This window comes from Nicotiana attenuata, unplaced genomic scaffold, assembly GCF_001879085.1.
Source record: "Nicotiana attenuata strain UT unplaced genomic scaffold, NIATTr2, whole genome shotgun sequence".
Classification (NCBI taxonomy): domain Eukaryota; kingdom Viridiplantae; phylum Streptophyta; class Magnoliopsida; order Solanales; family Solanaceae; genus Nicotiana; species Nicotiana attenuata.
Genome location: NW_017673180.1, coordinates 66,754 through 81,151, shown reverse-complemented (window position 1 = coordinate 81,151; position 14,398 = coordinate 66,754). Strand labels below are relative to the sequence as shown.

Genomic DNA, 14,398 nt, shown 5'->3' with positions numbered 1-14,398 from the left:
TTCAGAAGGCGACAAGACAATAAAACTCGAAATGAATTATTATATATGCATACTTATTCAGCGAGGGACTCAGATTATTAAAAGAGATGCAGAGCGTACAAAGTTAAATAAATTGGTCACAGGTTCTGCAGGTGATAGTATCTAATATTACTGATTTTATAGCTAACATTGAGTGAAGCGAATCAGATTCATTTAGAAACTCCTATAGGCATGCTTTCTATGTATTGCTGATTTTAAAACCTTATAGACGTGGTGTCGAAATGCAGAAAAACCTTATAGACAGGGTATCTAAATGCAGAAGCCCTATAGACATGGTATCTAGATGCAGAACTTGTTTTGAACCTTATAGACATGGTATCTAGACGCAGAACTTGTTTTGAACCTTATAGACATGGTATCTAGATGCAGAATTTGTTTTGAACCTTATAGACATGGTATCTAGATGCAGAACTTGTTTTGAACCTTATGCAGAACTAAACATTCCTATAGGCATGGTCTCTAGGTGAAGTTTGAATATGCAGAATTAGAACAGTTATATAGGCATGATTTTTATATGTAGTTGAATATGCAGATTTAGAACAGTCCTATAGGCATGATTTCTACCCTTTGCATGCATAGTTACCCGCCATTTTTTCACTAGCCAACCTCAAATGTTTATTACAACTTATTACAAACCAGAATAATGAATTACATCAGAAAAGTATAAAGAAAAGTACAACCAGAGGAAGCATGATTCTTGACTTCCTCTCTGAGTTATGAGATAGACCAACTCAAAGACCATTGATCCAAAGTTTTTCTCCAATTTGAGTGTGTCAGAGATCCCTAAGAGCCTCAGTGGGACTCCGGGCAGTGCTCACACCCAAATTGTATCACCAGAATAGGGACAAGTGCAGTGTGGAAGGGCCAGCCCTCAAGTGTCCATGTTCAGAGGGAGCTCAATGGGTCCCAAGGCAAGGCTCACAAGAGGGGGGCAGAACTTAAGTCTAAGGGAGAGTGCAAGTGAAGAAACAGAGTTCTGAGGGAATAAAGGAGAGGGAAACAACCACAAACAAGTTGATAATTTCATACAAAAGGGTTTCAGGGGGGTTGGGAAGTTGTAAAGAGCCTATGCTTAGGCAAGGGTAAGCTTTTGGGCATGCACATCAATAGAAGATGCTGGCATGCCTATAAGCCTACCAGAACACACAGTACCAGAGAAACATAGAGGTTAGGATCCCAGGGGATCAAGCCTGAGTCATGGGCAGTAATATTCAGTACTGTCATGCCTCAAACAAACCATAGCATCGAACACATTGGGGGTGGGGGTTTAGGATTCATAATAAATTCAGAACAGGGAAATTATAGCATGCTAAAATAAGTACTGAACTGAACACCAGCAATAGACAGACAAGAAGGTAAAAGTATTAAGTAAACACATTGTTGTGATGCTGGAATCTTAATCAGAACATACCAGTTCAAAGAAGCAAAATACAGTAAAAGCAGGTAGCAGGACTTGAAAACAGGCCACAGTACAAGTAGCAAGAGAGAATTTTGAGTATGAGTGTAAGTTCAGAAACTAAGAGTGTTCGTGTGTGTTTTTTTTTAATGAATAAGCCAGGGTATTTATAGTTTGAAAACAGGTAGAAAAGAAGGCAAGAAAATAATTATGGAACTATGTACCAATTAAGAATCAAATCAGTATAAGTACTCCCTTCGATTAAGGAGTTAAAATTAAACGGTAACATGTAAATACTAAATAAGGAAAGCAATCACATAAGGCTGAATATGACCAATAAGGAAGTATCTTCAGCACAGTATAAGTACCCAATAGGTAATAGAGACTAGGTTCATCAGATTCTAATCAAGGAAAGGTTTGTAAAAATCAAATACTAATGTAATCAAGGTAAGGGAATTAATCAAATTGAGTAGAAAAGGTAGGGATCGAAAGTTCAAAGGAAAGTGTTCAAATTGGTCCAAGAAACAGGGAAATCAGTAAAACAAGGAAAGAATCAATCAAAATTACACAAGGAGGTTTCAAATTAGTCCACAATTAAAGGTCGTTTTAGAGGGAAATTTAGCATATAAAAGAGTGCATAAACACTAGGCATGCAAGGCTGAATCTATGACAAAGAGAAGTGTCATGCAATCACAAAATCAGTAAGTAATGGACTATCGAAACATGGTAGTCACATAGGTCAATTTCAGTAACTTAGTAATAGAGAGAGTATCAAATATCATGCAAAGGGGTCAAGTGAAAAGACCTTATAGAAGAGTTTAGCAGGAAGTCAGAATCACATAAAGAAACAAAAGATTTAGAAATTCAGTCGAGCAACAGATGAAGCAACTTCAGAAACTCGAATAGGTCAAAAGGAATTAGGGTATTGAAACCCATCGAATTCAGAGTATGACGAACAATTAAATCACATAGAAAATAATCTCGGAACTCAAATGAAACCCAAAATCTAGGGTTTTCATCATCAATCGAGTATAGAGATGAAAAACAAGTAAATCAGGCAAAAATACTAACAAAATAAATTCAGAAATCTCAAAAAGGAACTAAGACTTTTAACATGCACACTCCAATAGAAGAACAACATAAAGAAACAAGTAGAACATGCTAAAAATCAGAGAAAGCTTCGAAATAACTTAACAAAACCCTAAATCGGAAAAGATAAAGGTTCTAAAGGTAAAGTTTTGAAAGAAACTTTGAGAAAACGTTTAGAAGTTTAGAGTAAACACAAATCTAAAACGGATCTAAAAGAATCGGAAGAACCTTGAAGGTTAGGGTTTCAGAAGAACCCAGATGGTGAGAAAAGCTTGGAAAGTCATTGATCTAAGAAGGAGAAGCAAAGAGTCAGGCTTGAATAGCCATGGCTGGCCGGAGCAAAGATCAAAGATGACCGGAGACAGCCATAGCACTGAAATCATCCAAGGTCTGGACCAAACTTCTTCAAGGTCTGGCCTTGAAACCATGGTACTCGAAAACATAGAAGCTAAGGGAGGTGGATACAAGCCTTCAATGGCTTTGGAAGCCATGGATTGGTGAGATTTTCAAGCGGTGGTTGAAGGCGACGGCTAGGGTTTGAGAGGAGATTGGGAGAAGGGGGGAATTCAAAGGCGGCTACAGGTGAGAAAATGATTAGGGTTTGGGGTAGTTGGGAATTAAAAAAGGAAAGGGCTGATGTGAGCCGTTGATCTATGCGATCAACGGCTGGGATTAAAAGGGGAATCCGGGCGGGTTATTTAATTGGGTCATGGATCGGGTAGATTAGGATTTGGGCTGGGTAATTGGGTTTAAAAATTGGGGTTCAAATCAGGCCACAATTGAAACACAATTGGGCTATGTTTTAAATAGCCACTTTTTCCTTATTTGTTTTATAAAAAATAGTAAAATAATTTCTGAAAATAAATTAAAAGTACTAAAATGATTAATAATACATAAATATTAAACTAAAAATATTGGAGTTAATTTTATAAATATAAACACCATTAAATCTTAAAAGAGGCTAATATTGCAATTATATAAAATTTAGCTTTAAAAATACTAAATAAATTTGTAAAAATATGCAAAAAATATGTTGGCTATATTTTAGTATAAATATGAGAATCCAATAAATTAATTACCAAAATATTAATTTTGGAAAAAGTTATTGGGTTTTCCTTGATAAAATAGGGCAATAAATTAATTAAAAAAAATCTTTAAAAATTAAGAAAAAATAATTAAATATTGGGACATACTTATATTTGCATATACATGCTATTTTGAAAGTATTTTGTATATTAAAACATGCAGGAAAAAATTGGGTATCAACACATGGCAAATGCAGAGGTTAAGGATGGCAGAGTTAGCAGCGTGGTGAAAGGAGTTCATGTGACCTTTGATGCAAAGAAGCTAGGAGAGATCCTTGACATACCCTTTGAAGGTTTTGATGATTATACAAGGCAAAGGTGGCCATGTCTGGACTCCCTTCCTACTGCCCTTGAAATTACCAGTAGGTTCTGTGATGCTGCAGATGTGAATGAGGCTAGGGCAGTTCAGAAGAGTGAAATGAGGCCACAACACAAAGTCATTTTTGAGTTTGTCAACAAGTGCCTATTGACCAGGCAGGAGAGAAGGCATATTGCAAATTATATGGACTTAGTTCTGATGGAGTGCCTGGAAAGTGGAAGGCAAATTAATTGGCCTGCATTCATCATCAAGCTACTGGACATGGTCATCAATGGCTCCAAGGCTCATGCTACCCCCTATGGCTTTATTCTGACTATGGTTTTGGATAGGTGCAATGTGCTTCTGAATAAATTGGAAATGGCCTCAAGCAAGGACTACTTTGGCATTAATACTCTGCTTGCTTGTGACTATTTAGTCAATGCCATCCCAAATGAACCTGGTTCATCCAAGAAGACTCCTAGCAACAGTAAAGTCAGGGCTCTTGCTCAAGAAAGTGAAGCCAAGGATGCTGAGATAGCTAGGCTCAAGGCTCGTGTGGCAGAGGTGGAATCTGAAAGGGATGCTCTCAGAACTGAGCTCACCAAGGAAATGGGAGAAGAATGATGGAATTCTTCATAATATGCTAAATCTTCTCCAAGTCCAAAACCAACCCTCTAGCTCCCCCAAGCCTTAGGAATTCTAGCCTTTATCTCCTGAACCTGTCTAGTACCTTCAAAGACCCAGATTAGGGATTTTTCTTTCTTTTTTCTCATATTTTAAATGTTTTTGCTTTCTGGTTGTGGATTGTGGTAGCAACATATCTTCTATCAATGATATCTATTTTTGCTCTTGTTCAATATTAATCTTTCCTTGATAGTTTAAATATGCTTGCTTGATTACTGATGATTAAACCATGATTGCACTTGCAGTTGCCCCAGTGGACATGAGTACTTATTAAAATCTGGGACTCACACTTTGTCTGCAACTTTTCGATGATGCCAAAAGGGGGAAGAGATATTGTGCTTTACACATTCTGAATAAGTGATATTTATAACCTAATTAACCTGGTCCTTGATGATAAGTGAATTTTTTGAACTTTGTATTGATGGTAGTTCTTACAGGATCCAAGTAAGTAAAAAGCACAGAGTTTGTCATCATCAAAATGGAGGAATTTGTTTGCCCAAGAATAGGTGAAGTTTTGAAGACTGATAAAAGAACTCAGACATAGACCAGGTCCATCTTGTGAAGCATAGTCATGATCAACTTGTACATGTGAGATGCACGTGAAGGAGATATATCTAACTTATCAAGAAGCAATATCTCCTGATCTGATCGAAAATGTTGCATATTGGATAAGGAGAGAAAGACTCCCTACATGAAGAGAACACAGTTTATGAAGAGGATAGTGTTAGAGTTTGAGATCAACTTGAACTCGTCTACGATAGAAGAGTAGCATTTGAATCCCAGTCAATCTCTAATTACTAACCCATTAAATATCAGTGTTGTTCTCTTTTACAGGTAATGCACATAAGCAGAAGTTAAACTTAAATTGAGAGCAAAAGAGCAAGGTGATTTTGCAAGCAATTAATGTGTGATTCGAGTGTGCAATCCTGAAGTTACTTGAACCAGATTGAAGAACCAGTTCCAAGTGTCTATCTCTTATTCTAGTTCAATTGTAGTAGGTGATTTTACATTGTACGTTTCAGCTTTCATAAAAGCAATTGTATTAGGTACCTAGAGTGTTCAAGTTAGAGGTAACTTGAAGTTGTCGCAACAGTTGAGGTTGTGTGCCACAACGAGATTGAAGTTAATCCTTAAGTTTACAAAGAGTTTTGTAAATGCTGTTTTGGCTCAGTGATTTTAGTGTAAGTTTGGAAAAATCCTACTGAGTAGTAGGTCGTGATTTTTTCACCTTTTGAGCCAGGTATTTTCCACGTAAAAATCTCTGTGTTCTTTATTTTCTTTACTTATTATTCCGCAAATAGTAGAGTTGGAACACATAGAAGAACCAGGTCCCTCTATAGTTCAGTTAAGCGAAAATTGGGTACCACACAAATCACCCCCCTCTTGTGTGGTATTGAGGTTTAAAACATAAAAAAATCTTCAAGGAACCATAGGTGAAATATATGTTCAAACGCCTACTTCATAATTTACCAAAAATTCATGTTACAATCCTACTTTTTATGTATTTATTCTGTCTCTTCAGCTGTAGGAACAAGCAATGAATACAAGAATCACAGAAGAAAAAAGCTATAAACCAAATCAACAATTTTGATTAACTTCCTATTGCTATGGGGATACATACAGCAAACAAAACTGCATTTCTAAGCATTTCTCACTATTTGCTTTTCTTCTGAAAATTCTTAGCTCTGATATTTCTTCCGAAAATTCTTAGCTCAAAAATGAAGCAAAAACTAGCTTCAACTAGTGTAGAAAGCTCTTCCTTGCACTGGATCAAGCGAATCCGTTTTTTTTTTCATGAATTCAACAGACTGTACTCGACGTTATTATGTTGTTCTTGCTTTTCGTTCAGAAATGGAAGACTTCCCGGATCTCTTTCCTCCAGCAGTAGACTTGTGGGTGTATTTTGCGGATAGTGGCTCAGGATTAAGTCGATTTCATCTCCACTGATCTCTTTGTGATTTAGAAGAACCTACAGGATAAACATGCACATGAATCAATTATCTCTGCACCTGGTTTAACTATACTATAATAGACAGTTGGTGGCGCCTTTTTCTATAAGAAGCATTTTCAAACATAAAGTTCTCATTTAATTTCTTTTGACTTGGAAATTTTATTTAAAGGTCTGCAGACTCCAATGATGGACCCACAGAGATACTGGTTCGACATGTCAAGAAGTACCTTCACTGTTTTGAGCAAAGCAGCATCGTGCTGCCTAAGCAGAGCAACGGTCTTCCCATACATATCACGTATGAGCTCTTCTGTCTTCTTAGCAACATCATCATCCAAATCAAAGTTGGTAGGAGGCTCAATTAAGTCATAATCATCATATAACGATCCTTCAAAGTCGAGTCGTGGGCCCACAAACCTAACTTTCTTTCTCCAGGGGGGAGGTTCTCCGTGTATGGTCATTGGATTTTCCATATTCCATCTGTTAAAAGGACGAAAGTCACAGCTCTAGCAAATACTGTAATACAAATATAATTGCATCTAATGAAAAACGTACATTGTGATTATCTTACGAGCAAGCCAAGACGCATCAGCAAGGTAGTTTACAGATGCTCTTGAAGTATCACGTCCGTAAATGACTTCTTCAGCAGCTCTGCCTCCAAGAAATACCTTTCCAAAGAAGAGCATAAGGCAACCATCAGTTTTGCATATTGGAATAAAGAGCAAGCACGAATCAGCATAATAACTTCAAAATTAGTACCTGAAGGCGGTGAAGCAACTGTGGTAGCCGCTCAAACATGTACGACTCATCATCAAGACGGTTGAACACAACTTGGGACAGGGTCTGCATTGCATCACTTCTAAATTTTCAGTTATCAGAGGAAAGAATGAACATTTTTTAGATGAATTCTCTAGTAAAAACGTACATGAGACACTCATTTCAAATTTGTTAACAAATGGACCTTGGGTCTTATTCAATCACAAAAGCTAACCCAAGCAGTGAGCATCATCCAAGACCATAGAAGGAGACTTAGACCATATAAAGAGACTGAACTACAAACCACACTTAACCGATGTATGATCTAACACCCTCCAACACGCCCAGTACTGGACATTTAGAGTGTGATATAAAATATGGGTAGCCCAACACTGGTAAGGCCAAAATTAGAGGAAGGACTGGCTCTATACCATGTTAAGCCGATAACCTTGGACCTAGGTCTACCCCAAAAAACTAGCTCAAGTGGTGAGGATTGATTACAGTCCATGCACTTCAATCGATACAGGATTCTAACAACGCCGTAGGCTAGGAATATAGAACTCAATGAGCTAATATAAAATGCAGGCAAGATATACATGAAATATCATTTTGGTTACAGTGTCAGGAACAAGAAAGGGAAAAAGAATAATAAGACAAGAAAAAGCAAGGTGAAAAAAAGATGATGTTCAAAGACGGAGCAACCAGAGAATAAACCAAACCTGGCCACGTGGATTGATAGATATTCGGTCACAACGCTCAACGTTTGCATTCTCATAATGCCTTAAAAGGTGAGAAGTCAATGCAGTCCCCACTTCAGTAACAGCTCGACGACACTGTCCCTGATGACCTAACTCAACCCCAACCCGCTTAGGTCCTACCGTAAGTCGGTCAACTGCATCATCCATATCTGAATGAAGAATTGAATTATGCCCTCTCCTGACTGCTACCAGAGCAGCCTCCTGGAGAAGCTGAGCTAGCTTTGCACCTGACCATCCTGAAATGCAAGACCACCATTTAAGAAAGACTATGGCTTGAAGATGATATCTTATGAACTAAAAGGAATAAAAGCTGAATACCAGGTAAATTTTGGGCATAAGTAGTCAAATCAACAGTATCTGATAATTTAACTTTGCGTGCATGTACTTTCAAAATGTCCAATCTTCCTTTTGCATTGGGAGGCCGAATTCTTATCTGAAAGAGAGAAATGTAACATATATAAGTGAGGAATAAAGACCAAATAGCAAGTGTAAAGAAAATGAACACTTCTTAACTGACTCATAATCGCTTATAAGCTGTTGTAACTTGTGATGCTAATATTTTGTTCAGGGTGCTTATTCCAAATAGAATCTACCGAGAACAATTGATGTCTCAACATAATAACAGCATTTGACAAGTTGCCTGAAACGAAGAATGATTCCTACTTTGCAAGTCAAACAATATTTTGCCCTTAAACAATTACTATTAGGATTCAAAAGCCCAAACATGGGGGGGCCCTCCAAGGACTTTGTAAGGTACTGCTAGGCATCACATACCGTGTTCCAGTTTGATAAGGAATCATAGCACTTCAATTTTTTTTTTTTTTGGTTTGATTAGTTTTTATCATACTCCTTTTTATCCAGCATATGGAAACATCTATATAAGAAGTCGAGAAATTATGAATAGAAGCCTTCTATAAATATGGAAAAAGTTGTCTGCCTCCTCACAACCAACATAAGTGCATACACAGAGAACCACAAATAGAGCGATTCAAACCATGAGGAGCTGAGACAATAAAGAATCTAATTCAATAGGAGATACAAACCTTGCGATCAAATCTACCAGGACGAAGAAGGGCAGGATCTAATAAATCCCTTCGATTTGTGGCTCCCAAGAATATAACGCCTTTACCAGTATCAAATCCATCAAGCTCAATCAATAACTGGTTCAGAGTAGTTTCCCTTTCTTGAGTTGCCGCATTATAGAGGTGGTCAGTTGATTCACTAAATATTCCTTGACGCCTGTTTATTAGAATAATATTTTCAGAAACTATAACCACTGCACATGTCTACAGGTCTTTTAAGTACAACAATGACTATTTCTTCGAAAAAATAATATCTAGACAGCCACAGAACTGATTAGCATCGTCCACAAAATGAAATTAATATATTCAGGTTCAAAAATCCAATTTTAATAGTTCTGCCACTAGCTAAAAAGGGGCTACGATAGGAGAAACACCCAGATGCTCAACTCCAGAATATCCATGGGATGAGCAAACCATGGTTTATAATAAGCAAAATCAGTAGAAGTTACACACATGCACCATTATTCATTTAGACAAACAACCTATACCTTGTTGCGAGTGCATCGATTTCGTCGATGAAGATAACTGATGGTCTATTCACCTGTGGCAAGAATCAGGGCTTTCTTCAAAACATAAAAAGGGAAAATCACATGGTTCATTGACTATGTATTATGCTCACCTTGGCTCTCTTGAACAAATCTCTAATACGAGCAGAACCAACACCAACTAGAACTTCCACAAATTCAGAACCAGCCATTTGATAAAATGGAACACCAGCTTCACCTGCTATTGCCTTGGCAACCAGGGTCTGAGAAAAGCATCATAGAGGATTTTAGTGAAGACTCTTTTTTTCTGAATGTCCGTCTAAGTTTTGAAATGGAACAACGAACCTTGCCGCATCCAGGAGGTCCCTCCAGAAGTACTCCATGTGGCGGCTTGATCCCCATTTTATCAAATAGTTCAGGATTCTTCAAGTATCTTACCAACTAGCCAGCACAAATTGGCAGGAATTAGAAGCATTTTAACCTAAAGACTGGCTGAACGGAATAGAATAATAGAACAAGAAAGCATTATCGTGGTGTAAAACGATGTTACCTCTTGAAGTTCTTCAACTGCTTCCTCAATCCCAGCTACATCACCAAATGTGACTCCAGTTGAACCCTGAACAGAATATTGGTCATAATCTACAAAGAGAAGTCGTAATTGTCCGTGATCAGAGAGAGTAAGAAATTGGAAACTCACATCAACGCGTGCTTGTGGCTTAGACTGAGAGAATTCTATGCCTTGCCATATATCCTGAATGAAGCACATAACATCTTTAAATTTGCAAGAAGCAAGTATTAATGAACTGCTAATTCTAGGATAGGGAGTATTACTCACCCACTTTCTGAAGTTCTTAGGTCTTCGTGAAAGAGTGAACCGTACAAGAAGAACCATAGTCAAAAAAACAAGCATGATTGGTTTCAACATCTCAATACTGGCAGAGACACCGCCAAAAGTGTATACTTCATACAACTTTGAGAAAATTCCTCCATCAGTAAAAGCATCAACAACCTTATCCCAAACTCTTTCTAAGATACCAAAGATGAGACCAAAGAACAGCTTAAGAAATGGTTTGGCGACAGGCCACATGACATACACGGCCACAGCAAAGACAAAGCTTGTCACAGCAAACACAGCCGAAGCCAGGAATGTACCCACAATCACCGCAGCAGCAATCATTACAGCAGTCAGCATTCCAAGTTCTACCATTACTCTGCTTGATATCTTCGATGCAGCTGGATTAGGATACTCCGGTAATTTTCCCACCCAAGACTGCAATAGGATAACTCTGTAAGAGGCAAAGGAGAAATAAAGAAAGGTTTTTCCAACGTTCTTGAAAAGTCAAAGAGTTTCCACCCTGTTCTCGGGTAAGACACATCTTTATCCTACCAAACTTAGGTTCTACGGTGTTGTCAATAGATTGGATTAAAAGCACCTATTCCTTCAAGCTGCTACAAGGTCAATCTTAAGAAAATAGGGAGAGATGAAACACCCTTACCCTAAGGGGTTTGAGTATTTTTTCAGATATTTTAGTTACTATTTTCCCATGCGATATAGACAGTCACCGACATAAAAAGATGTTGATTTGCCTGACGCTTTTGGAAATATGATCTTAAAGAAATTGGGGGGGGGGGGGGGGATTTGATATACTGCAATTGTGTTCCTCTTTCCAAGCATCATATATTTGTATTTTTTACAAGGTCTTTCCAAGCATCATATAATTAAATTCAAAGACAATTTTGTATATAGGCCGTCACTTGGTGTTTAGATGCTGCTATCATTTTCAAAAAAATAATCTCACCCCAACTATATCCTACAGCAAAAGAAAAAGAAAAGAAGCTCATCCAAATGGACTACACATTAATGAATCAACAGTCTAAGTTACACTCATTTGTTGCTCACTTTTTTCAAACTAAAAGTCGTGATTTCTATTGAATTTTGGCATCTTCCCCTAATCCTAAAAGCTTTCAAGTGCAGTATGCGGTCTCTGCCATATGGGTCCAAAGAGTTACTTAAATATGTAATGAATTTATTCTACCCACAACGGGTAAGAGTTAAAGATAAATATAATCTTCAAAACTATCACTATTAACCACAACGTGCAGTAACAAATATTAGCAGCCAATATGCTTTTGTCTATAACAACAATAACATACCCAAAGTAATCCCATAAGTGGGGTCTAGGGAGGGTAATGTGTATGCAAATCTTACCCTATCTTGTGAAGGTAGAGAGAGGTTATTTCCGATAGACCCTCGTCTATTGCTACATCTATATTTGAGTTTTAAATACACGTATACTACGATTGTGTTGTTATTTTCTCATCGCCACTTATACTTGTCTGCTTACATGTCTTTTTGTCGAATTCAAATATTGCTTACCGCGATTCTTAGAACTCTGCACAACAAGGCTTTCTCTTTTATTTTCTTTTTATTATAAGTAACTGGTACAACAAGGCATATAAGCTTGAGTACAGACCCATAAGTCGCTTGCACAAAGCAGATAATCTGGATTTGGTAAACATTTAATCGAAGAAAGTAAAGGCAAATTCCATAAAACTTTCACAGGAATTTCCTGCCAAGAGATGGTAACTACAATGAATCAAGACATCATACGAAACAGTAATTAAGTTTTCATCTAGAAGTTTGCAATCATGCATTTGGTTGATGACAGAAACCTCTACGTTGTTGCAAAGAGGCATGTCAATCAAATAACAAATACACTGTCTGCCTAAGCTGTATGTTTAAGTTCTTTCAAATTCTCTTTCCACCAGACAATGAAGCTTGAAGCTACAGTCGCTATGCATTCTTAAAAAACACCGAAAGAAGTGAATTACCATCATTTGCTTCTCGACTTCATATCTTGGCCCCGTGTACTCCTCTAGTAAACGCTGTGCTTGATTTTGATCCAGCTTCATTGCCCTGATTGACATCAGTAACACTAGAGAATGATCAACACACAAAAATACAAATCTACGATACAAAGTAAAAGAAATTAACCAGTTTATTACACTAACCATTTAGTTCTCTGCAAGCTCTTTTCTCCTGGTATATCCTTCAACTCAACAACAAAATCTCTAAATCCAAATCCCAAAGAAGCTCCAGTATCTTCTTTAAATGTCAACAGCTTTATCTTATCAAATTTCATGTACTTTTGAAAATCCTCCAACTTCATCTTAGGCAAATCCTCAACATTTTTTTCGAACTCCTCTTCTTCAGATAAATTAGCACCAAAAATTTGCTCAGGTACATATAACTTCCCCTTATACTCCCTCAAAATATCCTTCAAATACACATTCTCTGAATTTACTAAACTACCCTCATCACTTCCATTCTTCACTAATCCTTTAAAATTCAACCTTTTTAGTATCTCCAAAATGCCACCATTTAAACCCTTCTTACCCAAATCCTCTTTTTCCTTGAGGGTATAAAGTTTATTCCCAATTTTGTATTTGGGTTCCACTTGGCTAGGGTTTTCCTTTAAAACCCTAGTCACAAAATCCTCATTATTGCTTCCTTTTTCTTCAGAGGGCTTTGAATTTGACTTCCATTTTCCAAGAATTGCACATGGGCAATGATAAAAATGTGATCTTCTTCTGAAATTCCTATGAAAAGTGGAATTTTTGAAACTTTTTTGATGTGGGAATTTGATTATGAATGAACTCTGTAGCTGAATGTTGGGGTTTGGATGAGTGAAACTTGGTGATATACAATTGTTAGCTGTTGAAAAAGACATGTTTACTGAATTGAGACTCATTAGCTGTTGATAAACATTTTACTGAACAAAAATTTGGAGCTTAGTTAGCTCTGTAAATTTGTTCTTAGAGTGGACGGAGAGCTACACAAGGGAGAAGTAGAAGATGAAGTTTTTCTATCCGAAATTCCGAATCCGAATTGTCAAACGGGTGCTCTGCTGACCCGTATCTGCATTAGGAGACCGTTTGGCTTAACTGATTTAGAGTGGCTGAAAAGTATTAAGTGCGGAAAAGCACTTTTAAGTGCTGAAACTGATTTAAAAAAATAAGCAGTNATATGCAGCTGAAGAACTGGGTATACGAAGAGTTTTGTTTTAAAAAGAAGTATTTTAGGGATAAAATAGTAAATATTTTGGTCAAACTTAAAGTGCTTATAAGCTGAAATTTGATAAGTTAGGGGAGACCAACTTATGGCGTTTGGCTTATTTTTAGCTTATAAGCACTTAACTTATAAGCACTATTAATTTTACCAAACGCGTAGATAAGCCAAAAAGTGCTTATAAGCCAGTTTAACCAGCTTATAAGCTTAGCCAAACACCCTCTTAGTTGTTTATGGGTTTAAATACTTTAAACCCTATGTTACATGGAGGAGTGGGTAACTTTTAGGGATCGTTTGGTAGGATGGATAAAAAATAAAAATTCTGGGATAAAAATTTAATATCGCCTTATTTGTTAATTAGTTATTAATCTGGGATAAGTTATTTTAGGATTAAAAATAATACCGGTAACTTATACCTGTTCGAGGGTGGAATAATAATCTCAGGATAAAGCAGTAAAATTGACATGTTCGAGGGTGGAAGAGTAATCTCGGGATAAAGTAGTAAAATTGACAATCTCGAGATTAATACAATATACCAAACAGTCAATAAAAAATAATACCAGGATAATTCGAGCATAAATAATCCTCGAATAACTAATCCCAGCATAACTAGTCTTCAAACCAAACGACCCCTTACTTTTTTTTTTTTTGATTGTTAACTTTTTACTAATTAAAGGTATAGGCTTAAATTTCTCCATTACAATGACTC

General features: G+C 37.0%; 1 protein-coding gene across 1 annotated transcript; it reads right to left on the bottom strand.

The window, feature by feature from the left end:
- Window positions 1–6,032: 6,032 nt before the first annotated feature.
- On the bottom strand, window positions 6,033–13,497 carry LOC109215652 (probable inactive ATP-dependent zinc metalloprotease FTSHI 1, chloroplastic). The gene is made up of 15 exons (XM_019379758.1): window positions 12,633–13,497; window positions 12,453–12,537; window positions 10,456–10,890; window positions 10,318–10,371; window positions 10,171–10,236; window positions 9,966–10,061; window positions 9,755–9,883; window positions 9,624–9,676; window positions 9,097–9,292; window positions 8,372–8,486; window positions 8,015–8,289; window positions 7,299–7,382; window positions 7,095–7,207; window positions 6,770–7,019; window positions 6,033–6,560 (listed from the first exon to the last, which is right to left on the bottom strand). The coding sequence occupies exons 1-15, from the start codon at window positions 13,370–13,372 to the stop codon at window positions 6,384–6,386; spliced, it is 2,868 nt and encodes a 955-aa protein (XP_019235303.1). The 5' UTR covers window positions 13,373–13,497; the 3' UTR covers window positions 6,033–6,383.
- Window positions 13,498–14,398: the final 901 nt, after the last annotated feature.